The sequence below is a fragment of the Sarcophilus harrisii genome, chromosome 3, assembly GCF_902635505.1.
Source record: "Sarcophilus harrisii chromosome 3, mSarHar1.11, whole genome shotgun sequence".
Classification (NCBI taxonomy): Eukaryota; Metazoa; Chordata; class Mammalia; order Dasyuromorphia; family Dasyuridae; genus Sarcophilus; species Sarcophilus harrisii.
In genome coordinates, this window is record NC_045428.1 from 37,013,677 (window position 1) to 37,039,935 (window position 26,259).

The 26,259-nt window shown below is 35.9% G+C and overlaps 2 protein-coding genes across 3 annotated transcripts in view; one reads left to right on the top strand and one right to left on the bottom strand.

Moving 5' to 3' along the window:
• MFN1 (mitofusin 1) overlaps positions 1–8,281 on the top strand; it is a 46,064-nt gene extending 37,783 nt beyond the window's left edge. For both annotated transcript variants that reach the window (XM_031957703.1, XM_031957702.1), the window contains exons 16-18: positions 1,169–1,365; positions 3,892–4,026; positions 5,045–8,281. In XM_031957703.1, coding sequence (XP_031813563.1) covers positions 1,169–1,365; positions 3,892–4,026; positions 5,045–5,114 — 402 coding nt within the window. In that variant the 3' untranslated portion in view covers positions 5,115–8,281. The remainder of the gene's footprint in view (positions 1–1,168; positions 1,366–3,891; positions 4,027–5,044) is intronic.
• The window catches only part of GNB4 (G protein subunit beta 4), a 51,853-nt gene continuing 33,323 nt past the window's right edge, over positions 7,730–26,259 (bottom strand). Inside the window, exons 5-10 of the mRNA XM_031957705.1 lie at positions 25,760–25,823; positions 24,025–24,187; positions 23,128–23,194; positions 22,829–23,030; positions 14,434–14,650; positions 7,730–12,277 (exon numbers count right to left, since the gene is read on the bottom strand). Of these exons, the coding sequence (XP_031813565.1) occupies positions 12,171–12,277; positions 14,434–14,650; positions 22,829–23,030; positions 23,128–23,194; positions 24,025–24,187; positions 25,760–25,823 (820 nt within the window). The 3' untranslated portion in view covers positions 7,730–12,170. The remainder of the gene's footprint in view (positions 12,278–14,433; positions 14,651–22,828; positions 23,031–23,127; positions 23,195–24,024; positions 24,188–25,759; positions 25,824–26,259) is intronic.

Sequence of the window (26,259 nt, forward strand, 5' to 3'; positions counted from 1 at the left end):
TATAAACATGCTGTCCACATGGGTTCTTTCTCTCTTAATTTCTTTGGTATATAGGTGGAGATATTGCGGGCTCCAAATTGATTACTTCATAGCTTCACTAGTTGTCCCTTAATGTTCCTATTTTTTGAAGGTGACTTCAATTTATCAAGGGCAGCTAAGGGTTTTTAGTCCTCTTGATATCATCTACCTGTTAAGTCATTTTAGTTCTGTTCTGACACTAACTGTGTGACACTGGGCATCTTTTTGTCTCTTTAGCTTCCTCAAATATAAAATGAGAATCTTAAAAGCACTACCTTCTATAAATATTAGCTATTACAATGGTTGTTTTCCTTAGTAGCAAAACCAAAACCAGAACTGTGCCATAGGCTCTTCTTTTCTCCCTGTTAATGTTTACTATTGCTCAAGTTAAGGTTGTCTTCATTATCTTTAGCTTTCCACTCCAGCCTTGGCTCATTCCATGCTTTAGTATTCTTTATTGAGGTACTCTGTGGCCTGGTCTCTCTCCCACCTCCTTTATGTGTTCTGCAAATTCCATTTGTTTGAGTTTCCTGTGTATCCACATTGATTTCTTCACACAAATGCCATTTTTCCTGGAATTGCTTTTTTTTGCCTCTTCAGAATTTCATTCTTTAGTATTTCTTGTGGCTCCTGGGATGCACGGATGGCATCAAAGTGAGTTGTTTCCTGAGATAATCAGTGTTATAGTAATATCACAATTGGATTTGGAGCTTGAAAGGACTTAGCTAGTTGTACATTTTATAGATGAACCCAAGGCTCAAAAAACCAGCAGCAGGTGATTTCCAGGAAGCTTTTTTTCCCTTTAATTTAGTAATCATATAGTCTCAAATTTAAGGGAAAAGTCTATTTCTCTAGCTGCTATACAAGTTCCCAGTGATTCCAGAATAAGGAATAGGTAACCTGAGGAGGAGGAAGGGTACCAGTGAAATCTTTCTAGCCCTCTGATTTAGCAATTAACTGACAGGTTGAGTATAATGTAGATGAGAAGTTAGTCCTTTATGCATTGAGGAAAATGACTTGGATTCTCTTGTTTGTTTTCTTCAATTTAAAAAAAAAAACAAAACCTTGGTGGAATTTGAAACAAATAGGATCCAAGTAGTACCTCCATTTCTATTTCTTTAACAATAATGAATAATTGTTTTCTTTGCAGATCTGGAAAACAGTGGGCTGGAAACTTATAACAATTTCCCTAAGTATGTATGGAGCTTTGTATCTTTACGAACGGTTGACTTGGACCACTCGAGCAAAGGAGAAAGCCTTCAAGCAGCAGTTTGTAAACTATGCAACTGAAAAACTGCAGATGATTGTTAGCTTCACAAGTGCTAATTGCAGCCATCAAGTGCAGCAGTAAGTCACAAAATGTCTGTTCTAATAAAAGTATTGGAATGGCAGGATCTGGACCCCATAGAAACCTGTTCCAGTTCTGTGTCCGAATTTTGCAAATGAGCAAACTGTGACTCAAGTTGAGAGTTATGTCCAAGGTCACTGAGGGCGTAAAGAACCAGAATTTAAATCCAGGGCCTGAACTTTGAAACAGTGCGCTCTGCTCTTCTCAGTCTTAGATCTGAACTGAAATGACTCCTACATGAAAACTCTTACTCTTCAGATTTTCCTAAATTATGTTGTTGTAATTTCATCTTTGGCCTGTTTATAGCATCTGTGAGCAAGAAATTTAGGAAACATCTGATCAGTGGAAACCAATGAAAGTTGAAAGGGCCTCCAATTAATATTTTCTGGTGACATTTTGGTGAGATTTTGGTGAGAATCTCTGGTGAGATTTTGATGACAGAAACAGGTTTCTGCAGCATTGTTCACTGGTAGAGAAGAAGTATTTGTTACTCTTGGGTCATAAAAATTGGGTTTAGTCTACCAGTTTCTGCATTGGATTGTAAGCTCCTTGAGGACAGAGACTGTCTTTGTCTCTTTTTGTATTCCCAGCACTTAGCAGTATGCTTGCCTACACAGTCAACCCAGTCAACATGTAAATGCCTGTATTCCAAGATAAATCATCTTTTTTAAGAACAGGCAAGAAAATGAAGTGCTTATAATCCAAAAAACTCAGGAGAAATGTAGAGCCATCAGAAAGGGAAGACGGATAAGAATCTCAATTTGACTATCATTAACCTTTTCCCCAGAAGATGGGATGTAAATTGTTCTTTAATTTAATGGATTAATTGCATGTAGCAATGGATTTCAGGAAGCCTCTCCTGGCCCAAGGCCCCTAGGTGTGGGGGTAAAGAGAGTAATTAGGTATGGGAGATATTTTCAGGCAGTCTACCTGCTGTGTAACCAGAGTTGCCAGAACTTTGCTGAGTCGAAGTATTGACTGCTCGTACTTGATTGTTGCAGTGAAAAGAGAGTTGGTTCACAACTTCTTTTCTTTCTCTGGGGAAATATAAAATACTAAATAAATGTCACTCTGACTCAGCAAATTAATGAATAAGTTTCATGAAACCAAACTAGAGGGCATCAATGTGAGAGTGGCTCTTTTCTCTGAAAGGTAAGAAAGTCATCGGTAGACAGTGCTGGTGGAGAAACAGGAGTCGGCTTCAGACCTGCAAGCCAAGAATGTGAGCTGCTTATCTCTGGGCATCAGAATTTAACTGAGCACACTCTCAGGACCAGGGCTCCTGGGCAGGCCAAGTTGCCTCCCAGCCAAAATTTGCCAGGTCAAAAATCTGATCTTAACAACAATGGCTTTTGAGCGGGAATAGGGGAGAAGTAACTCAAGTTACAGTAATATTTTAAGGCCCCCAAAACCCTTCAGACAGTAAACATGTTTTATCACCTTCATTTTACGTGTAAGGCTGCTAAGATTCCGATGTTATTTTCTTTCCCAAAGAGCTAGTAAGCATCTGAGAGAGGCATAGGATTCCACTTGACTCGGGGTCAGTGAGTGCTCTTTGCTCTTGGCGGTTCTAGGATTCTTTTCTTCATGTTTGTGGTGAACAATCCAAAGTTGTTCTGCAAAGTTGCATTTAGGTTTTTTTTTTTTAATATAATATTAAAGAGTATAATTTTTAAAAATTTTAGTATTTCCCTAATTTCACGTAAAAACAACTTTGACATTCATTTTAGAAACTTTGAATTCCATTCAATATAGGCTGTAACATGTGTAGTCATGCAAAATATTTCCACAATAAACGTTATTTAGGGAAAAAAATAGATCCTTCCCTTTCCTCTTCCAACCAGAAAAACACTCAAGAAAAAAAATTTAAAGTATATTTTAATCGGTATTCTATTTTTGGGAATGGATAGCATTTTTCATCATAAGTCCTTGAGCGTTATCTTGGATCAGTGTTGCCAAGAATAGCTAAACCATTCACACAGTTGATTACCTTGTAAAATTGCTTTTATTTTGTACACAATACATTTCACTTTGCATCAGCTCTTTCCAGGTTTTTCTGAGAGCATCCTGCTCATCATTTTAATAGTATTCCATCATAATCACATAACACAATTTTGTTCAGCCATTCCCCAATTGATGGGCATTAACTCAATTTCCAGTTCTTTGCTCCTAGAAAAGAGCAAGTTGGATTTGGTTTTAAATTTTGTCTCCTTTGATAGAGGAGTGCTGCTCCATCTTGTGGCATTTAAGAATATTGGTTAAAAACCAATGTTTCTTCAGTGGCCTTGGTACCTGCAAGCAAAGTGAAAATAAACCAAGAGGGATGTGTTTGGCTGGGGGACTCGAGGTTCAACTTAGCTGTGTGATTTTTATCTCATAATTTCCCCATGATTGGCTGTCATTAATATAAATAACTTTACTTTTTAGTTTATATCTTTAGACTTTAAATCTCATGTTGGTGTTATGTCGTAAGTAAAACAGCCTGGTCTAAATTAGTTTTCTCCCTAATCTTCTTCCTTGAAAAGGGAAATGGCTACGACTTTTGCTCGTCTGTGTCAACAAGTTGATGTTACCCAGAAACAGTTGGAAGACGAAATTTCTAGACTGTCCAAAGAAATAGACCAGTTGGAGAAAATACAAAACAATTCAAAACTTTTAAGGTATGAGTCATAGGAAAAAGTATTTCATAACAATTTTTTTTATTCCAATTGCTTTTAATGGAAGAAGGGTTCTTAGTTCTTTTAGTAAGAGGGTTATGGCTGACATTTACTAACTAATTGGTACAGTATTTAGTTTTCTGTGCTCCTATCTGAGTTGGGATGAGATAAAACTATTTTGACAGTAGGAAAAAATGTGCTTTAAACATCACATTGAAATCTAATGACAGAACAAAGCCCACCCTCACTTTGTAATTCAGCTGTTTTTGTGTAACTGATATACCCGCATATACATTTAGGATACACGTTACCTCATGGTTTATAATTGTTATGGTTGTGTGCATTGTTTTCTGATTGAGATTGTACAGACACTGCATCTTCATAAGTTTACTTACACAAATGATTTTTCTAGATAGGCAGAAACAAACTGGCATTTTGTATGATAGTGAAGGCTAAAACAGTTAATTGAATGCCAAATCATATTTCTCTCTTTGAAACCATTGGAGAAATTCCACAATTAGAATTGTTTTTGGTTTTACACTGAATCAGGCTGTCATTTGAATAGCCTTGTATGCAACTTGTCATACTTCATTCTGATGGCAGTGATTAAGTAGCCAGACAATTTTGTTAATTGTCACCCAAATTGATGAGGACTTTGTATTTTGCTACCTGCAGAGCAACTTACATATATAATAGTGGTAGACTCAAACACTCTGAAAGGGTTTGCTGATAACTCTTTTTACTTACAAGATGCATGTATGGGTAATGTTTCAGCATTGACCCTTGCAAAGCCTTCTGTTCCAACTTTTCCCTTCCTCTAGATGGCAGATAACAATATATGTTAAAGTATATGTTAAATACAATATATGTATACATATCCATATAGTTATTTTTGCTAATAATCTCCTCTACATGGCAAGAACTCCAGTAGAAGCAGGATTTTTTTCCCCCTGAATTATTGGATGAATCCATTTTCATGAACCCATGTGCTAATTTTTGGTATCCTTTTGTTTAAAAACAGAAATAAAGCAATTCAGCTTGAAAACGATCTGGAGAATTTTACGAAGCAGTTTCTCCATCCAAGCAAATAGAAGAATCTCAGCAGATGGTTCTGGTGATACCAGAAGAAAAATTACTAAATATGAATTATATTGACTGTGCTTGTTGAAAATTGCAAATCTGGGTTTAGATTCTGGAAGTGAACTATCTCAAGGTGTTTGCGTTTCTTAACAATGGTTCTGTGGTATGTTTGTATGCTTAGTTGTAATGGGGGTGAGGGTGGGTGGGCAAAGAACCAAATCTTTTGCTGATTTCAAATAATGAATTTGTGAAAGGAAGCACAATTAACTGAGAGACCTATGGCTGGGGAATGGGCTCTTGAGCTCCTCAATAGGGTTTTGTTTGGTTCTGAAAAAACCCGGCTTCCTGGCATCCAGGAATTAGAAAGGCCACTTCAGTCCCATTTTCCCCCCCCCAGAATAATTTTCAGTGCCCTCTTTTATTGAGAGTAACCGGTCTTTTATTTTATTTTTTTAAATACCCATTTATTAGCCAAGAAGAGGATTTCTTAAAGTGTTATTTATGCAAATAACAAAGTTTTGTCACATTAATAAGTTTTTCACTGTTGCCTGTTACAACTGCCTAATCAAAAGTCTTGTCTTCAAATTGTCATTCACTTAGAAGAGGTTTTGTGGGTAATTTGCCTCTGCTTGGTAAAGGAACACCATCAACAAAACTCCTGAAATGAAGTTAGAAGTGTCAGATTGATAAAAATAACAGAGCCATATAGAGCTGTTAGAATCCAGTGTGTCAGGGAGCTATACGGGAGTACTTTTGACGCACAAAAATGAGCAGTATAGACAGATTTCATGTGGAACTGTGTTTAAGTAGGATTGCCCGATGACCTTTAATTTGACCCCAAGTGAATTTGCTAGTTTGGACAGAAGTTGAAGTGGTTTGAATTCATCTTACCAAGGCTTTCATGTGCTTAGTAGATGGTGAATCATTCAGTTTGCTTTTATATCCACAATGGAGTTGACAGTTAATGTAAAAATGAAGAAAAATTCTGTTGCTCTCGGGGGGGTTACTGTACTGACTAGGTTTGACATTATATTGGGGCAAGAACAGAATTTCCCACTCTTTTATTTTAGGTACCAGAGCTGAGCTCTTTCCCTGGGCTGCCTGAGCAGTTTTCTGTTGAAAACATTTTACTGTAAATAGGGATTTTTTTTGGGGGGGAGGGGGATTATTCATTCTCTGCTTCCCTTTTTGTGCCTTTAAGGCTCTGAATGCTATTTATTATTCGACTTTCTCCAGGCAGATGTGCCTGTATTTTTAAAGAATAAATAGCATTGTTTTTTGGCCATTAAAAAGTCTTTCAAATTATTTATATATTTTTATGCAAATTAAATGTTTAACAGAATAAAATATTCAGGTCCAGAATTGAATGAAAAGTTATTAAATTGTACAGACTGCTGATAACTCTTAACAGGGCCCAACTGAAGAATAGGAAAAGTGGCAACAAGTCTTTGATTAGAGTTCATACTCACCTTGGGCCACAGGTTGGCCCCAAGTATGAGCCGGCTCTCCTGTATGCATGTGGACAGTGCAGTGGCTTGGTTGCCACTTGATTAGCATAGCAGTCATTTGTTTCCTTCAGTACTTTGAAATAAAGAATTGCCACCTGATTGTTTGGACATCTGTTGTATGCATGTTGGAAATAGGAAAAGATGGCTTAAGAAACCAAAACTAACCTCTTTTCCCACCCCCACCCCCCCAATGCTAAAGCCTATAACTTGCACAGAAATTATGTGATTTTAGTACTAACATGGTTCAGACTTTTGCCAGATACTTGATGTTAATTTTCTATGTATGTTTGCAAGATCATTTATAAACTTTGTATAATCCTAAACTTTTTACAGTTATTTTATAGCTGTTCAGATTTCCAAGGGAAAAATAAAAGCTATACCCATTGTTTGCCCGAATCTAGAAAACATTTATAATGGCATCAAATTTGTAAAGAGGTACAAGCTTCTTGGGAATAGCTTCTATCTTGAAGAGACTGTGATCACCTTGTCCTCTTGCATGGTTTTGCTTTCCCTGTGGTGATCTTGGCACGGACTCTGGCATATGGCAGGGCTAACTAACCTCTCTGGCAGTCGAGCCTGATTGATACTCAGACTTGCTGAGTAGTAATTAACTGAACATATGTTACATGTGAGCCTTCAGGGAAAGAGCTACCCTGCATTTTGACTGGAGCACTTGCTAATTTAGGGGGTGGTGGTAGAATATTCTTAAAACAAATCCAAATCATTCCCGTAATTGTGTTTAACAACCACTGTACCACGAAAAGACCTCCTGAAAACCTTCACTGCCTTTTTTTTGGGGGGGGGAGGAGAGAGGTTGGAAGGAATATGGGTGTCCCATCTCTTGGAAAGTCATGACAGATAGTCATGAGGTATTATTGACTTTTCTAAAATCCATACAAACTAGCTTGGAATTCTGGTGGTCTACAATAAGGGACAACCAAAATTCTTAATAGGCTTAATTCCCTGTTGGGAAATGTACCGAACACTGCCCATATTGTAGAGGCAAGTGCCCTTTAGAGACTGAAGCATGCACTTGAGAAAAGCAGGGCAATTATCAACTACTATTGGTTGGCTATCTAGGAAGCTGTGGGAGGAAAAGACACTTCTGTTACAAAGAATCTGGTTAAAAGCACTTTTTTATTGGTTACAATATCAACTCATGGCAACATGTTTCACTGAGCCACTGTACAAATACAAAGATCAAATCCATTGGAAAAAGCTATAAACAGAAGTTCATAGCAAGTGACCATTTTCACAGGGAAGTCATTGATGCAAAAGCACTATTGGAGAATGCACGGCACAAGTCCCTGGTTTTTATTAGCTTAAATTAAAGCTGTTAAGACTTTATCTGGATACGGACACACTCCAAAGGCAGTGTGGAATCAATTCATCTTTTGTTATATTTACTGACTTAATCTGGTCCAAGTCAGCACAGAGTGTGTAAAACAAATGTTCTAAGATGAGAAGAAATATATTGGAAATTTGACCATTATACAGTGACTGCAAAACAAAAGTTTTTAAAAACCAATTACATTTGGACTCCTTTGGATGTAATATATGTAATACAAGTATTCGAATGCCTCTTTGAAAGGAGAAAAAACACGGAATAGAGCACCATTGTGTAAGTAAAAACAAAGGCTGGAAATATCTAAAGACTATTCCACTGAAGTCCATATTAGTCAAAAACCTAACATACTGTGTGTGGCACAAGATTTTGTCAGGCACATTTAAATCTGTTATCAGTTATAGCAATTAATTAGTAACACTTGACACATTTTTACCATTACAACACTGCATTAACATTCTGCATGGATTTTACATAACCAGCAACTGGATAAAAAGGCCTGTGGTGTCTCCAAAGAGTAGGAAGAAATTGTACCAGCATGCATGCCAGATTACTGAATACAAGGTGCACCACCGGCCCATGCTTGCTTAATTTATACATGAAATGCGATCTTAAAACCAGTCACTCTGCTTTAGAACACAGCAGAGAAAGCATTGTTTTCACTAATTCATACCTATTCTAACCAGTATTTTAAAGTAGAGCACTAAAATCTAGTGGCATTGACTGTCTTTTGACAGGGAGAAAAAGAATGGAATGTTTTTCATGCTCTCATAAACAAAATGTGATGTCACAATGGGACAAGTGGTACATTTATTGAACTTCAAAGGTTATAATGTACTGTAGGATCCGTTCATTCAGCATCGGTAATCCAAACTGACAGAAGGCTCTTAACGGGATGTTGGAAATATCAAGTTGAAGACATTACTCTTGTACCATTCGTGCTTGGATTTGGGCTTCTGAAACATCTACTGGAAAAGTTCTAGAAAGAAACCCTTCATAGTCACTAGAACCAGGCTTCCAGCATCACTGTTTTAGTCCCATTTGGGGGATGACTCCATCCATTCCTTTGCGATTCATGTAAAAATGAATTCAGAGTGCACAGAATGAAACTTTAACCAAAGATGAACTATGAGGCCAAAGCAGAAAGAAAGAGCTCCCCCTTCATCAAAGAAACAAAGATCAAGTTTATTTTGCATTACTGTGGCCCAATATTCCGTGACTACCAATAATGAGAGAGACGCCATTTTAAATTCCTCCTGTCATGGTGGGTGGAGCAGATCCTTTCTGGAGGCGGCAGGTGTCGCAGGCTGCTCATCATATAACCCAACAGTTCTGAATCTGCAGACAAGTTTATCTTCACGTGACACAAACTAGGTCCTTGGCTAACCAGCTCCAGTGAACTCTCGGAGATGAATAAGCAAAGGCAACTAATTTTAAAAGATTTGTAGGAACCCCATTATGCCAGAAGTATTATAAAGTGCATTATGCTCAAATGTCAATCATTGATAGAGTACAATAAGAAAGATGATTAAACTTTAGGATTAGGGAAACAGGCATCAGAAAATTGCTAATATTTTTGATGCAAAATGTAAAGGGGATTTCAATGGCATTGTTTTGATTTTGACAAATTTAGAGATCTGCAACAGATTTTCCATGTGTACCTTCCATCTGATTTTAAGAATATTAACAAGAACAAAAAGAAGTGGTGTGGACTCCCAATCTGAGGATAAATTTAGTAACTGGCAAATTTTGCCAGTTTTTTAAAACAAGGGAACTGTCAGGATATCTATTTTAGATTTGCCAAAACAACCTCAGACACAACTGGCAGTCACTCAACACAGCACAAAGATGACTTTTTGACAGATTATATGTGTAAAGTTATCAAATATTTGTTAATCACTCAAGTCATCAGAGTAATTTTAAACTGGTCTACTCAAATTGTTTAAATATTAAAATGAACACAAGAAAAAAAAATCTGTTTGTGACTTTATAACACTTGTGGCTTAGCCAAGTGCCAAAGACAATTATGGCTACTGGCATGCAGCTTTAAAACTGCTGGACAGCACTTCTCATTTATTTATAAGGGCGCTTTCCCTTGTCGGAAGAAATGCTTTTTAGCCATTTTTTCATGATGTTGAACCAAATAACATTATTCCAGAGTCTACCATATGCACCTTTAAAATCTATTCTGCCTGACCTCAAAGAGCTTTTATGAAGATACATAAATATTACATAATTAGTATAGCACACCAATCATAAGTCATCACACAGAACAATGAAAATGTGGGAATTCTATACAGCATAGAATAATTTTGGTCCTATACTTCCCTAATTGACCCTAAGTGTTTTCTTTTTGTAGCATATGATTGATAGAGAACTGATACTGCATTCATTGTGGTTGGCACACTTTAAACTATCTGTAAACAAAGACTTACAGGCACAGTTTGGAAGTGCTGACATTAGGAGTGACGTGATCAGAATTTTATACTGGTCTCAGCAATAATCTGTGGGCTCTAACATGTTTATAGAATCTTGGGCCCTTAAGTGCACAAAAATGATTCCACAGGGGATTTACCTACAGTCAATGCAACATCACCAATAAATGACCTTAAGGGGAATCCAAGATGGTTAGCACATTTTCCTGAAAGATTACTGTCCTTATAATCCAGTTTTTGTGGCACATCCAATGTTAGTAATATAAATTTACTGGTAAGGAAATTTAGCAACTGTATGAGCAAATTTAAAACTCTGCTGAGATTGGTTCCTCTGCCTTATAATATGCTATTTTACTAGCAAAATAGCTTTAAAAAGTACACTTGGCACTAGAGGGAATATTTAAACAAAATAAGTAAGCAGACCATTGGTATCTACTAAAATGTGAAGGCACAGGCCATTTTCACCAAGCTAAATTTTAAATGAAGAGGTCATAAAATTTGTAGAAATATGGTTTGCTTAAGGTTTTAAATAAAGTTCCTGACCTATAGACATGGATATATATTTTCATTCAAAATGTAGTGATATCTTACTACATTATACATAAAACAGGCATATGTACTCAGGTGAAATATTGGGAAATATCCTCATGTTTATAGGGAAAACATCATCTCATTCTTAATCTCTGGGGCAAAGAACAACAAAAAAATCCAAACTGCAATTTTCCAAATATCCTAAAAACTCAGTGTAATGAAATTCAATTGGTTAAGTTCACAGTGGGACATGTCACTCATAATGTCATTGTATTCTAAATGGCCTTGAAGAACGAATGTGCAAAGAATGTTGGCCATTTGTCCACTACTTACTCTTTGAGAACAGTCAATTCTAAAATTCCCTGTATAGTCTTAGAAAAGAAAATGGTTTTTTGTCAGGTGTAGAGAGCACTTCTAGGACTCTACACAGTTCATCTGTCCCAAATGAATGTGGGCACTTAAATCTGGGGAGTAATGTCCATTGGTGTTAAAGGATGCACCAAAAACCACAAGGTGAAATATATCCTCAATGTTTAAGAGGAAGGTGCTAAAGAAGTAAGGCTCTAAGGTAAAAGAATGGAATCACTGGGGCCCATTTTACAAGATTTAAAAAAGGAGGTCATCCTTCTGTGGTGTCCACACATGGGAACAATCACATATCAAAGACATGGCATCACTTCCCACGTGGAGCAATTTCACAAAGACCCTAGCTTCTTCAAAAAGCATTTGATTCATCCTCTAAAAACTCAGAAAAATGACAATTCAGAAAGATGCAAAGCTATAAATGTAGTTAAAAAAAAAAAAAAAAAAACAAAAAAAAAACACAACCTATTTTACAGACACATGTTACAGGAGAGGCTGCAATAGTGTGTGCATTCTGTTCCAAACCAGGAAATAGAGAATTAGCAGACTTTGAGCACAAGCAGAAATTCCTCAGATCAAGCTAACCAAATTTCCCAAAACAAAAACAGTCTGTATTTACTTTCCTGTCACTATGATTTTATACATTGGTCCCCTCCCCCCCATTCACTTTATTTTCTTCTAGTTTACAGAAAGCCTGTGTGTGTGAGAGAAACAGAGATTGTGTGTGTGTGTGTGTGTGTGTGTGTGTGTGTGTGTAATAGTGAATAGGGAAAAAAAAACTTCACCTGCAAATACAAGGTAGAAATGTTATTTCACAGCTACAGGCTGCAGCATTGATCTCTCCAGATCTCAATGGAGAATTTTGTAAATCATAGTACAACACAGTTAATTCCAGATTCTAAGAAAACTGTCCCAAGATCCTGTTGCTACAGCCATGCCATCATCAGTAACACCTAAACAGCTGACACGGTTATCATGGCCAGCAAGAACACCTAAAAGAATAAGGAAAGGAAAGAAAAAGTTAGAACTTGTATCCAATAAAGCTTAAAATTAAATCATGTCAAAATTGGGGGAATTTCAAAATATTTACATCATGCATACAAACATAACATTAAAAATAATGTAAGAGCCCTTTGAATTCACTAGAATAGCATTTGCCACCTTGTGAATAAAAACAAAATTCTAAGTAGAAAAAGTCCTTCATTTCTGCTATGAATGATCCAAAACCGATGGGAGAATCCTGGACCACCGACACCAAAGGTGCTTGGGACTTCCTTCCCTTTTTCACATCTTTCTTGGATGCTGTGGCTACTGATCTCCTCCTGTATCCTGGCAAACACCATGTAACCTCCATCCCAGGATACTAATTAGAACCCCTGAGCAACATAATCCATCATGTTTGGCATTTATCTTGTTTCTGTTTCAGCTTCTGCTTTATATGTCTTTCTCTCAGTAGAATGAAAGGTCTACTTTTGCTTGTATTTTTATTCCCAGTAATTAGCAGTGTCTGAATTCACAATAAGAACTTAATGAATAAATTCTGTCCCTCTACCCTCCCCACCCTCAACGGATTCCTATATTGTTTCTCTCAAACTGGGAATCTCCCCCCAGCAGAAGCTCCCGTCCCCATCCCCAGTCGCTTGGGGCTCTCCCACCTCGGCCCTTCCTTACTCTCATCCCCCTTCTTGTGTGTCTTTCTGAAAGTCATTTCCTCTTGTACTTGTGGCTTGAAAGAGGGGCCGAGTCGGGGGCTTTGGATGGCTTCCCACAGGCACTGAAGGACAGCACCCTCCCCTCCCCAGAAGTCCGTGCCCATGCTCTGACTCTCCCTTGGCTCAGGGAAACCCTATGGAGGCAGGATAAGCTGAGACCTGAAGGGAATCAGGAGGGGAAAGTCCTGGAGGGAGTCGGGGGATGGAGCACCATGGCCAAGAAACAAAGTTGAGCAGCAGAGCAGGGCTGTGGAGTATAGGAAGGGAAGGCAAGTGTGGAAGGAGCCAGGCCAGCCATTCTCTGAATGGGAAAGGAGGAACCAGGCTTCAGGAAACTCCTGGCACAAGACAAGATGGGGTAGTGAGGAGAAAGGTAGTGAGGTAAGGTTATTACAGTGAGAGCCTGGATTCGATCAGTGTCTCTGACAATGCAGGGACACGTGCAGTGAGCATGGAGAATGCGCACGAGGCTGGCACCGAGTGGGAGGAGGTGGTATCCCCAATGTAATCGCAAAATTGGGGAAAAGGAAGAGTTGGGGGTAAGGTATGAAATCAGTTCTGGGCATGCTGAATTTAAGATATCTACACCACAAGTGGCTTACAATATCCATCAGGCAACTGGGGACATGGGATTATAGAACTCGGAAGATCAGGGCTGGGTACAGAGATAGTGGCAACCCCTGTCCAGAGATAACTGAGCCCATGGGCTGATATGATCACACAGGCAGGAGGCCTAGACGGAGCACTGATGGTGGAGCACCCATGGGCATGACCTAAATCACAATCTAGCAGAGGAGACCCAGAAGTCCAACAGGCATGGAAAGAGCATTTACTGAGCACCTACTCCGTGCCAGGCACAGGACCAAGGTGACAAATATTTATTCCTCCTAACAATTTGGTGAGATGGGTGCTATTGTTTGCCTCATTTTACATTAGAGGAAACTGAGGCAGCCTTGACTAGGGTCACATGGTATATGTCTAAGGTCACACAAACTCAGGTCTGAAAGAAAGAAAGCACTGACATCTCTGGCGAGAGCCACCGAAAGAGGTCAGGAGCCAGTCAATGGGGAGCAAAACAAGTGCAGGCACCACGTGGGGGCGGAAGCTAGGAGGCAGAGATTGGTCAGGTGAGAGGAGGGAGGAGGCAGCGCAACCTCCCAGGAAGCCCAGAAAGACTGAAGCCAAGAGTGGGGAGGAAGGCAAGCGCAGATTGGAGGAAGTGACGGAGGTGGCCTCAAGGGGCCATCCCAGACGCCGGCCAGATCCCCCTCCCCAGGTCAGGACCACAGACAGAATCCGTTCGCACTTTGTCACTCCCCGATGCCCGGCGGCGGAGGGCAAAGTGTGGGGGCCAGAAAGATCTCCGGACATTCACTACCTCGTCCAACCCCCTCGTTCCCAGAGAAGGAAAATCCTGTTCTGAAGTTTTTACCAACCTGCTCGTTCTCCTTTCAACGTGTCCCATACGTTGCAATTAAAGTCGTCATAACCGGCAAGCAAGAGGCGCCCGCTTTTGGAGAAGGCTACAGAAGTGATTCCACAGATGATGTTGTCATGGGAGTACATCATTAACTCTTGGTCGGCCCGGAGGTCAAAGAGTCGGCAAGTGGCGTCATCCGAGCCCGTGGCAAAGGCGTGCCCGTTAGGGAAGAACTGAAGAAGATTCAGAAATGATTAATTAGCCATGGGGAGAGATGTCGAGGCTTTTATGAAACACTTCCCATCCAAGAAGTGCAAAATAAATCTTTAAAAATATTTAATTCAGAGACCTATATAAAGGCCTGAGGGAGTGATCAAAAAAAAAGTCAGAAAAGTTCTAACCAAAACAAGTCCGAAACACTGCCCTTAGGGCACACAACAAAGGTGGGGAATCCAATTTCGTATGTGATTAGGCAAAGCTATCGCTTCCCAGATATTAATAGCTGTTCCCTTCCCTCAGTGGAACCCAGCTTTTTAGAAAGGTAAACCAAAGGCTTGATTAATGAATGATGGTTACAGATGAAAGCTAAGGAAGAATGTTGGTCCTGGATTCAAGAATATTTCAATAGTATTTCTTTTACTTCCAGGTGAAAATCTACAATTCTCCTATTACTATACATTATTAATAATAAAAAAGAAGCTTGAAGTGTTTGTCAGATTTAACATTTAGATAAAAATTTAGACATTAAATAAAACAAATCTCTTTCACAATTGATTCCTGCCTATCATAAAGAGATTAAAGTATAAGCAGCAGACTTCATTTATTCACCTATGAATGTGTTAAAACAAAAAATAAAGGTGGGGGGGGGCTTTCTAACTAAAGGGGAAAGAAAGATACCTTGGATTTTCTCAGGAGAAAGTTTTTTAGAGCCCATACTGGTTAGCGTGCACTAGGTTACTGCCTTCTAAGAGTCATAAGCAGTCATAAGATATGAAAGCAGACCTTAGTTTGAGAATATATTTGGTAATTTGTGTTTCATATTAAAAATACACATAGTCTAATAAAACTTGCCTACCTGCTAGGGATAATGCTAAAAAAAAGTTCAAGATTAAATTTTTTGAAACAGAAACGAATGTTTGGTTTGAAGCAAAATACTTTATCTGCTTTTTAGGTGCCAAGAAGATAAGTTAGCTACCATTTTTTAGAATTTTTTTTTTATTAAAACAAATTATCTTTAATTTTTTAAAAAGGTATTCTCTCTCTCCATCCTCTACTCCTAAAGAAAAGAAAGTGGAAGGTAAAAATAATATGCAGAGGCAAGCAAAAGCAATTTCCACATAGCACATGTCCAAAAATAACTAAATTTCTGAATCTTGAGTCTATCACCTTGTTTGGAAATGGACTGATTCTTGTGAAATTTTGGTTAGTAACTACAATAACCAGGATTCTTAAAGAACTTTCAAAGATGTCTGGTGTTACAATATTGTAGTTATTGTATAAATTATCCTGGTTTTGCTCATTTCATTCTAGATCAACCCTTCTCTCTGAAAATGTCCCTTTAATCACTTTTTTTTGATAGACAGAACTTCCTCCACATTTACTAAAATATGAATTTTCTTGGTAGTAAAAATAGTCTTACTGTCATCCTATTGTTGTTGCAAAATTGACAATATTACCCCAACTACTGGATGGTTCACTGACTTTAATAACTTTTTAAAGATTTTCTTTTCCTTGCGTATTTACATTGGGTGTAACCAGTTACTATATTTTACACACACAACTTTGAATAGTGTGTCTTCAGATGCATATATGACCACTTCATGGGATTCTTATTGACACTAATCAGGACCTAGCTGTAGCTGTAATCAGGTAGCTAGCTGTTGATCAGAAAACAGTAATAGACATGTCTGTTACTTCTCAAAGCATATTATTTAAGATCTAAAAGAGAAACATCCATTTGTCAAAATAGATGATTATCATCCACTTCTGGTCATTCACATTGGTACAAATGACAAGTATTAAGACTAGATACTATATCCTCTGCTAGGTGGCAAGACAAAAATGAAAATCTCTTCACTCAAGGAGCTTCCATTCTTCTGAGAGAAAGAACATATAAATAGATATGTATGTACAGAATTAGTAGATGATGAATTCAAGGCAGTTTTGGGAGGGAAGGCACAAGCAGTTAAAGGAGAAAAAGGAGTGCATTCCAGGCACAGAGTACCAGGTTGGTCCATCTGTCTAGACTGTAGAGTGCAGGAAGTGAAATGACATATAATGAAGACAGAAAGGTAAGTAGATTGTGTAGGGTTATAAAAGCCAGAGGGGTTAACACGAAGTTATTAGTGTATATTAACTGAGGACACGAGAGTCAGATCTAAATCTACTTTGTCTTCTATGGGAAGAATGACTTGGGGTGGATGGAAACTGAAGGCAGGGAGACCAATTTGGAGGATATTGTCATACTCCAAGCAAGAGATGATGACATTGGGACTAAGGTGGCAGCTGTGGGAGTAGTAAGGAAAGCTCAGATGTGAAAATGACCAATATCTAGGACAAAGGAAAAAATAACCGATGAGAGAGAATAATAGCAAAATTTGGAAGTGGGCTGAGATTTTGAAGAAAAGACATGTTTTGTACATGCAGAGTTTGAAATATCAACTAGGAAATGAGTGATGCGGGATGATGGCTCAGGATAATAGTAAAATCTATCCTAGATCTGATTTTTGTCAAGGACAAATGGATTGTTCTATTAGAACTGACAGAAACTAAAGGCAAGTAAATACTCTCTACTCTAGTTTTTATATTATTTGCATCTCATCTCTTCCATTAGAATGTGAACTTCTTGAAAACAGAGACTTTGTTTTTGCTTTTTTTTTTTTTAATATCCCTAATGCTTAGCACAGTAGTTAGAAAACAATAAATGCTACATATCTGCTTACTTACTATTGTAGTCTTTCTATGAAAACCTATTTCCACATCAACCATATTACCAAAACAAAACAAAATACCTCCTCACCAAAACACAACACAAAACCCAGCCACAACAATAAAGAGCAAGATACAAAGTTGTGGTGGTGTTTTTTTAAGTATGCTTCAATCTGTACTCAGAGTTCATCAGTTCTCTCTCTGAAGTTGAACAGTATTTTTCATCATGGGTCCTTGGGAAACTGTCTTGGATCTCTGTCTTGATTAGAGTAGCTAAGTCTTTCACAGATCATCAACATTGCTGTTATTGGGGACAATGTTCTCCTGGATCTGATAATTTAATTCTGCAACAATTCATATAAGTTTTCCAAGGCTTTACTGAAACCATCCTGCTCATCATTTCTTATAGCACAATAGTATTCCATCACAACACCACAACATATATTACAAATTGTAAAGAGGAGAAGGAAAGAAGAGAAGAGATGAGAAGAGAAGGAAGGCTAGATGCAAATGAACATAAACCCAAGATCTGGTAAGAACAGATTTCAAATGGTTCAGAGAACAGAGAAGCAGAGTATAATTTCCAAAGAGTATAATTTTATAAGGGAAGTCTACTCAAGGGAGAGATCTCACGATGAAATAAATCTTGAAAATATAAAAGAAATAACAGATGATTAAAAAAAAAAAAAAACACCATGGCATATCTGAAGTAACCCTTACCCATCAACTTAGATTCGAAATATAAAAAAGATGGGAGTAAGGACAATGGATATTTATAAGAATATAGAATAAACAGCAGATCTAAAGTTTATAATGAGCCAGTGTTGGAAGGGAAGCTAAGGACAGTTTTTCCAGGAGTCCTTATTGAACAAAGAACCTTTCTCTCTACAATTCACACTTTTGGGTTTACTGAATATAGCACTTATACTGCATTTCATTATTTTCCCTTAGTTTTGTTTTTCTATACTCTTCAATTGATCTATTCTTTTTTTTTTTTTTTTTAAAGCTAAAACCAGAGTTTGATGATTATTGTTTTATAATATAGTTTGAGGTCTAAAAGTGCCATGCTTTCCTTCATTTCTACTTCTTATCATTATTTCTCTTGAGATTCCTTTCCTTTCATTTTCATTCCTCCAGAGCAGCTGTGTTATTTTGTTCACTTTGGTAAAATAATCACTCATTGGTCTGACTGGCAAGGAATCATATCCACTGATTAATTTAATCTTAGTTTTTATTATACTGAAGTGGCCCAAACATGAGCAACAATTATCTCTCTAATTATTCATATGAGAATTTTATAATTATATTTATATACATTTTGAGTGTCTTGTTACGTTAACTCTCAGACATTTCAACTATCTGTTAGTATAAATGAGATTTCTTTTGTTTCTTTTTGTTATGCCTCCACAGAAATGCTCTCAATTTTTGTGAATGTTTTTTGTATCCTACTACTTTACTAAAACCCCTAAATGCTTCTATCATTTTTTTTAGTTACTCATTAATAAAATAAGGATAATTCTGTCTCCTCTTTACTCACGTTCATATCTTTTAATTTGTTTTATTGATGTCAGAATTTCTAAAACTATATAAATAATAGTGATGAAGGTGGACATTCTTGTTTCTATATTTGGTGGGAAAATTTCTAATATTTTCCTCTAAAAATCATGCTAGTGGAATAACAGGCAAAGAAAGAATCATACCAAACTTCTTTTACAAAATGAATATGGCAGGGCAGCTAGGTGGCGTAGTGGATAGAGCACCAGCCCTGAAGTTGGGAAGAGCAGAGTTCAAATATGACTTCAGACACTTAATACTTCCTAGCTGTGTGACCCTGAGCAAGTCACTTAATCCCAATTGCTCAGCAAAATTGCTCATTCCTAAACTAGGAAAAGTGTTTTAAAACAAAAAAAATACAACTATAGACCAATTTCACTAATGAATATGAATGCAAAAATTCTAAATAAAATAGTACAGAAGATTACAGAAATGTATTACTCAGATTATATATGACAACCAAGAAGACAGGGATGGTTTAACATGAGAAAAACTATTAATGTATTTGTTGATTATATCAATAACAAAAGTAATAAAAATTATGATTAGATCAATAGATACAGAAAAGGCTTTTGACAAAAGACTCAATCTTATTAAAAACATTTGAAAGCATAGATTTAAATGGATTTTTCCTCAAAATGATAAGAAGTACCTACCTAATGCTATTGGCAAGTATTATTTGTGATAGGAATAAGTTAGAAGCTTTCGTAATATACTTAAAAATGAAAAAAAGGATGCCCATTATCAAAAAATATTTTTCAATATCACATTAGAAATGCTAGCAATAACAGTAACAGAAGAAAAATAAATCGAAGTAATCAGAATGAACAATGAGATAATAAAACTGTTTTTGCAGATGAGTTGGGATGTAAAATAGACAATTTCAATTACATCAAACTAAAAAGGTTTTGTAAATAAAACCAATACAGCCAAGATTAGAAGGAAGCAGAAAAATGGGGAAAACTTTTTACAGTTTCTCAGACAAAGGTTTTACATCTCAAATATATAGAGAATTTTGTCAAATATAAATGACTATGAGTTAGGCCTAGTAGTACCAGATTTAAACATATAAAGTGGCAGTCACCAAAAACATTTGACACTGACTAAGAAATAGAATAATGGATCAGTGGAATAGGTTAGATACACAAAACATAGTAATTAAGGACTATAGTAATCTACTGTTTGATAAATCCAATGACTCCAGCTTCTGGAATAAGAACTTACCATCTGGCAAAAATTGTTGGGAAAACAATATGGAAGAAACTAAACACAGATCAGCACCTCATTCTTATACCAAGATAAAGTCAAAACAGGTTTGTGATTTAGACATAAAGAATGATACCAAAAACAAATTAGGAGAGCAAGGTTTAGTTTATCTGTCAGATCTGTGAGAAGGAATGAATTTAGGGCAAAAGAAGAACTAGAGAATATTACGAAGTACAAAATAGATCATTTTGATTACATTAAATTTTTACATAAACAAAACCAATGTAGCCAAAATTAAAAGGGAAGCAGAAAGCTGGGAAATAATTTTTTTATAATCCATCTTTTTGATAAAGGCCTCATTTTTAAAATTTAGAGAGAACTAAGTCAAGTTTATAAGAATACAAGTCATTCCCCAATTGATAAATGTTTAAAGCATATGAACAGACAATTTTTAGATTAAGAAATTAAAGCCATCTATACTCATATGAAAAAAATGCTCCAGATGATTATTGGTTAAAGAAATGCAAATTAAAACAACTCTGAGGTATCACCTCACACCTATTAGATGGACTAAGATGATAGAAAAAGATAATGAAGAATATTGGAAATGTGGGAGAACTGGAACACTAATGCATTATTAGGGGAGTTGTGAACTAACCAGCCATTCTGGAAGAACAATGTGAAACTATTCCTAAAAGGCTATAAAACTGTGCATACCCTTTGACCCAGCAGACACTGCTGGATCTGTATCCCAAAGAATTCATAAAAGAGGGGAAAAAGCCTTAAACGTGCAAAAATTTTTGTAGCAGCTCTTTTTGTGGTGGCAAGAAATTCAAAATTGAATCGATGCCCATTAATTAGAGAAAGGCTGAATAAGTTATGGTATATGAATGTTATGGAATATTACTGTTCTTTAGGAAATGATAGTCTGATTTCAGAAAAGCCTAAAAATCTTTCTTACATGAACTGATGCTAAGTGAAGTGAGCAGAAACACAACATTGTACACAGTAACAGCAAGATCATGTGATGATCAACTAAGATAGACTTGGCTCTTCTTTGCAGTACATTGATCCAAAACAATTCAAATAGACTTGGGGTGAATAATGACATCTGCCTTCAGAGAAAGACCTATGGAGAATGAATGCAGATCAAAACATACTATTTTCTTTTCTTTTTTTTTTTTTGGCTGAGGCAATTGGGATTTGCTCAGGGTCATACAGCTAGGAAGTGTTAAGTGTCTGAGGCCAGATTGAACTCAGGTCCTCCTGACTTCAGGGCTGGTGCTCTATCCACTGCACCACTGACCCCAAAACATACTATTTTCACCTTTTTTTGGTTTGTTTTCTTTCTTGTGGTTTTTCCCTTTTGTTTTGATTTTTCTTCCACAAAATGAGTAATAAGGAAATATGTTTAAAATGATGGTACATGTATAATCTTTATCAGACTGCTTGCTTTCTTGGGGAGGGGAGGAGAGAGAAAGATATAAAAATAATTGGAACTCAAAATCTTATAAAAATTAATGTTGAAAACTATTTTTACATGTAATTAGAAAAATAAAATATTATTGAATTAAAAAGATAAAATAACTAGACAGTAAAAAAAAGAAAAAAAAGAATGAGTCATTCCCCAATTGAAAATGGTCAAAAGATATGAATAAGCAGTTTTTTGATGAAGAAATCAAAACTACATATAGTTATATAAAAATACTCTAAAGCATTATTAATTAGAGAAATGCAAATTAAAATAACAGATATCATCTCATACCTATCAGATTGGATAAAATAATAGAAGGAGAAAATGATAAATGTTGGAGGGATGTGGAAAAATTGGGTCACTAATAAACTATTGATGGAATTGCAAATTAATCCAAATGTTTTAAGGAAGCAAATTTTCAATGTGAACAAACACTATCAAACAAGAACTTTCTAACAGTTGATAGGCTACCTTTTTGGCTTGATTAAATGGCCATTCAGGTAATTTCTAACTAAAATTTTGTGATTCCTTGAAAATGGTTCACTTAAATAATCAAATTAATTGAATGATTCTGGGTCCCAGTCAAAGAAATAACAGAAGTCTAGGCAATCCTGGTAAATTAAGATAACTAGGAATTTTTCTCTTAATCCAGCTAATTTTTTTTCTATGTGGGATTTTTTTTTTAAATAAAAGAGAACTTTTTTTTCCCCTTAAGATTTTTGTTGTGGTTTGCTTTTGAAGCATTTATATATCTTATATATATTGGTTGGCATGTTTATTTCTTAAATTTCAAAAAAATAGTATTGATTCTTCTCATATAATAATGTAGGTGAGCAATGGATAGAGTACCAACTGTGGAGTCAGGAGGATTTGAGTTCAAATCTAGCCCCAAACACTTAACACTTATTAGATGTATGTCCCTGGGCAAGTCATTTAACCCCAATTGACTCACCCCCCAAAATAAACAAATAAATAAATAATATAAATGAGAGAACACCTCAAAGGACTATTTTTTTTCCTAAACTAATATATTCCTCTAGATTGCTAAGATAAAAAAAAAACATATGGTTTATCTGCAGATAAGTCTGTATCTATGGTAATGAAATATGGTTCAACCATGAGGACTTTGACTTCAATAACCCTGAATTATAACATTTTATAAATATAAAGTAAGTGACTTTGAAAATTAGAATGCAAGACTATTTACATATAGTATGGTAAATTCTCTGTAGTGATACCATTCACTTACACAGACAGCATTAATATCTGACACATGCCCAATGAAAGACTGCCTACACATTCCGTCTCGGATATCCCAGAGTTTAGAAGAGGCATCACAAGCACCAGAAACGAAAGTTTTCATGTCAGGACTTAAAGAGAGACTCATCACATCTCCAGTATGTCCAGTGAATGTGGTGGTTTGTTGGCCAGTTTCAATGTCCCATAAAGCACTGTGGAAAAACAAATGAAAAAAAGTAGTAACATTTTCCCATTTTTAAAGATATAATTTTTTCTTCTCTAATGAGTTTTCTTTTCATATAAACTTACCAGGTTGTATCTCCTGAACTTGTAACAATTTGGTTGTCATCTAAGAAACGGCAGCAGGACAAGTAGCCTGCAAATATACAATGTAGAAAATGTTACCATTCATTCAGTAACTGAGTGCATATGCAGTGGTAACAAATAACCTGTTAAAATGGTAAACTAATTCTTTTACTATCTAAGTATCTGGAAAATCTATATTGTGTGCATCTGAATGAAGATGGCTAAATATATTTAGTAAATAAACTACTAACCAAAAATTAATTATAGCCATTACATTACAGTACTCATACTGAAATTCAGAATTAAGGAAACAAGGATTTATCTCATTACAAAGACTTCTTAATTTGAACAGCCACTTTGAATTTTGGATTTAATAACTATATAAGTTGCTAATAGTCTGAAAGTGCCATATGACAGCCGAATGTTCAGAAATAAAATTTCAACACCAAAGGTCCTATTTTTGCAATTATCAGAAAGTTAAAGGTTCCCACAATTCAAAATTTTTGTTCTCTCATCTAGTTAGTACTAGTGCTGCAGCCAGCAAAGCCCAAATTTTGCTTATATCTGAGTTCAATATAGCAGAGATCACTATAAGCTGCTGTCATTTAGTCATTTTTAGTTGTATGCAAATCTTTGTGACATTATTTGGGGTTTTCTTGGCAAAGAGATTGGAGTGGCTTGATATTTCCTTCTCCAACTGTTTTTACAGATAAGGAACTGAGGCAAACAGCTAGTTAATGTCTGTTGAACTCAAAAAGAGTTCTAATTTCAGGCTCAATATTCTTATCTACTGGGTCAATTAACTGCTAACTATAGGTCAGCTCACAATATAAAAGAACAGGCCCAAAACAGGGAAAAAGGTCAGAGTAGATAAGCATAGATATAATGAATACAGCTCACCTGTATGGCCCGGTAACTCCCTGCTTACTCTCACATTGCCTTCCCGTGTTTTCAGGTTATAGATGGAACAGATGTTGTCCAAACCACCACAAGCAACGTAATTACCAGAAGGAGCATAAGCACAGGTCATTACCCAGGAAGATCTCAAAGGAATGGCATGCATCTTAAGAACAAATAAAATATATCAAAGCACTGATAACATTCATTTTTTTTTAAAAAAGCAAATATTGTTTTCATATCTGCCTGACTCTTAAACAAATATCAGGAACATCAAAAATTAAATATAAATCATAAGACACAAACTGTTAAAGCGAAAATATTCTGGGGGAAGAATGAACAAAAAAGGAGAGAAAAGAAGCCATATAAATTATTTTCTCATGATCAGAACTTTTCTGAAACAAGGCTCCCCTCAAATTATTTTTCGCTCTATTCAGAGGACCTACACCTTTTAAAGACTGCAAAATATGCTAAAACAAAACAAAACAAACAAAAACAGAGTACTAATATCATTTAAAAATGAAATAAAATACAGCTTTTTCCTTAGGAAAATCATGGTGTGTGTAGATATGTGTGGGTTTTACAGTATTCCAGTGATGGTATTTTAGAAATAGCAAGTTAAATTGTGATTTGTTCTTTAAGAATTAAAAGTTAAAACAAAACTAGATCATTTAAAGAATAAAGCATGTATAGGGCCTTAAATGAAAGAAATGTTTTATTATTGAGAGACAAATTATTCCGTCAGCTACAACATTAGGCAATAGGAAAAGTAAATATTCAATAAATATTAGTTTTAAATAATTTAAATAATAAACCTTTAATATATATTAAAAAATGATGCTACTTCTCCCTAGCCATGGTGACAGATTTCTGTTAGTCCATCCACATGACTACCTGATCTCCTTGTGCCCAAACATGAAGTAACATGCAAAACAGCAGAGTGGCATTGAAACAATGTGAACCTAACTGAGCCACAAGGGGTTCAAGTCCATGAATCTTGCTATTACTAGTGTCATGCTCTTATATAATAAGCTTACTTGTAGCTTAATTACTATTACATAATTATCATATCTATATTGTGACCCTGAGAAGACTGCATCAGTTTGCAAATTACCACACAAGTGCAAGTCACTTCCTTGTGAAGTGGGAGTGAAACCATGGAGGGGTCATTTGCCTCTCCAGGAGATATCCAGAATTAAACTCATATTCTAGGATTTCAGATCTGTGCATTTCCCAAAGTCAATCTACAAAGACATCTACAAAGAGTTCTGGCATAACATGGTATCTTGAAAGCTATCCTCAAAGACTATAAGTTCATATATTTAAAAAATCAGTGTCTTCCATATCAATTTTAAATTCTCAAACTTAGAGATCTCAAAATATGCCTACAAATTAATTTGTAAAATAAAATCCAAATAAAACAAAATCAAGAAAATCTGACTATTAGAAGAACCTTTTAAATTTTAGATTTTATATTAAATAGTCTATTCCTAAGTTTAAATTTGAAATTTGAGCATCACTACAAAAGTACTCATGTTGAAATAGATTTCCATGATTACAGAAGAGAAGGTAAAACATTTATAAATTTAAGGCAGGTTTTAAGGAGATAATTAGCATTCCAAATTGCTCTTAGAAACAAATAGCAAATTAAAACCATGTTTAAAAGCAGCAAAATAAAACATTTAAAGCAGCAGAAAACCAAAGGACAAAACAAAAGGACCTGGATAAGCAACTGTACCTTGTTTGTTGTATAGCTATCCCAAATAATTAGTTTTCCATCTTGGGAAGCACTGACTAGTAACCTAAAGGCAAACAATACATACAATTCAAACATTTAGGGAAAAGTTTCACATTAAGCACATGTCATATGTTAATATAAAGAACTATTCAGAAAACAGGTTATTCTTTTTTTTTTTCTAGTGAAAAATAAATTTGATCCAAATTATACCATAAATAGGTGAAATGGCAAGCCAGAAAATCTTGCATATACAACACAAAATAAGAACGATATCTAATTAATATCTTGTTTTATTCTTATTTAATTTTATACTAATGACAGCTATGACCTTTTGAAAACAAAAAAACCCAGCCAGTGCACAGATATAATTAAAATAATATAATTTGTTGAGAATTAAGTTAATTAAATTAGCTAATGCTTTTCAAAACATCAATGAAGATTTGCAGGGGAGAGGAAATTAATTTGTACAATATATGTATTCTCTTCCATAACAACACTAA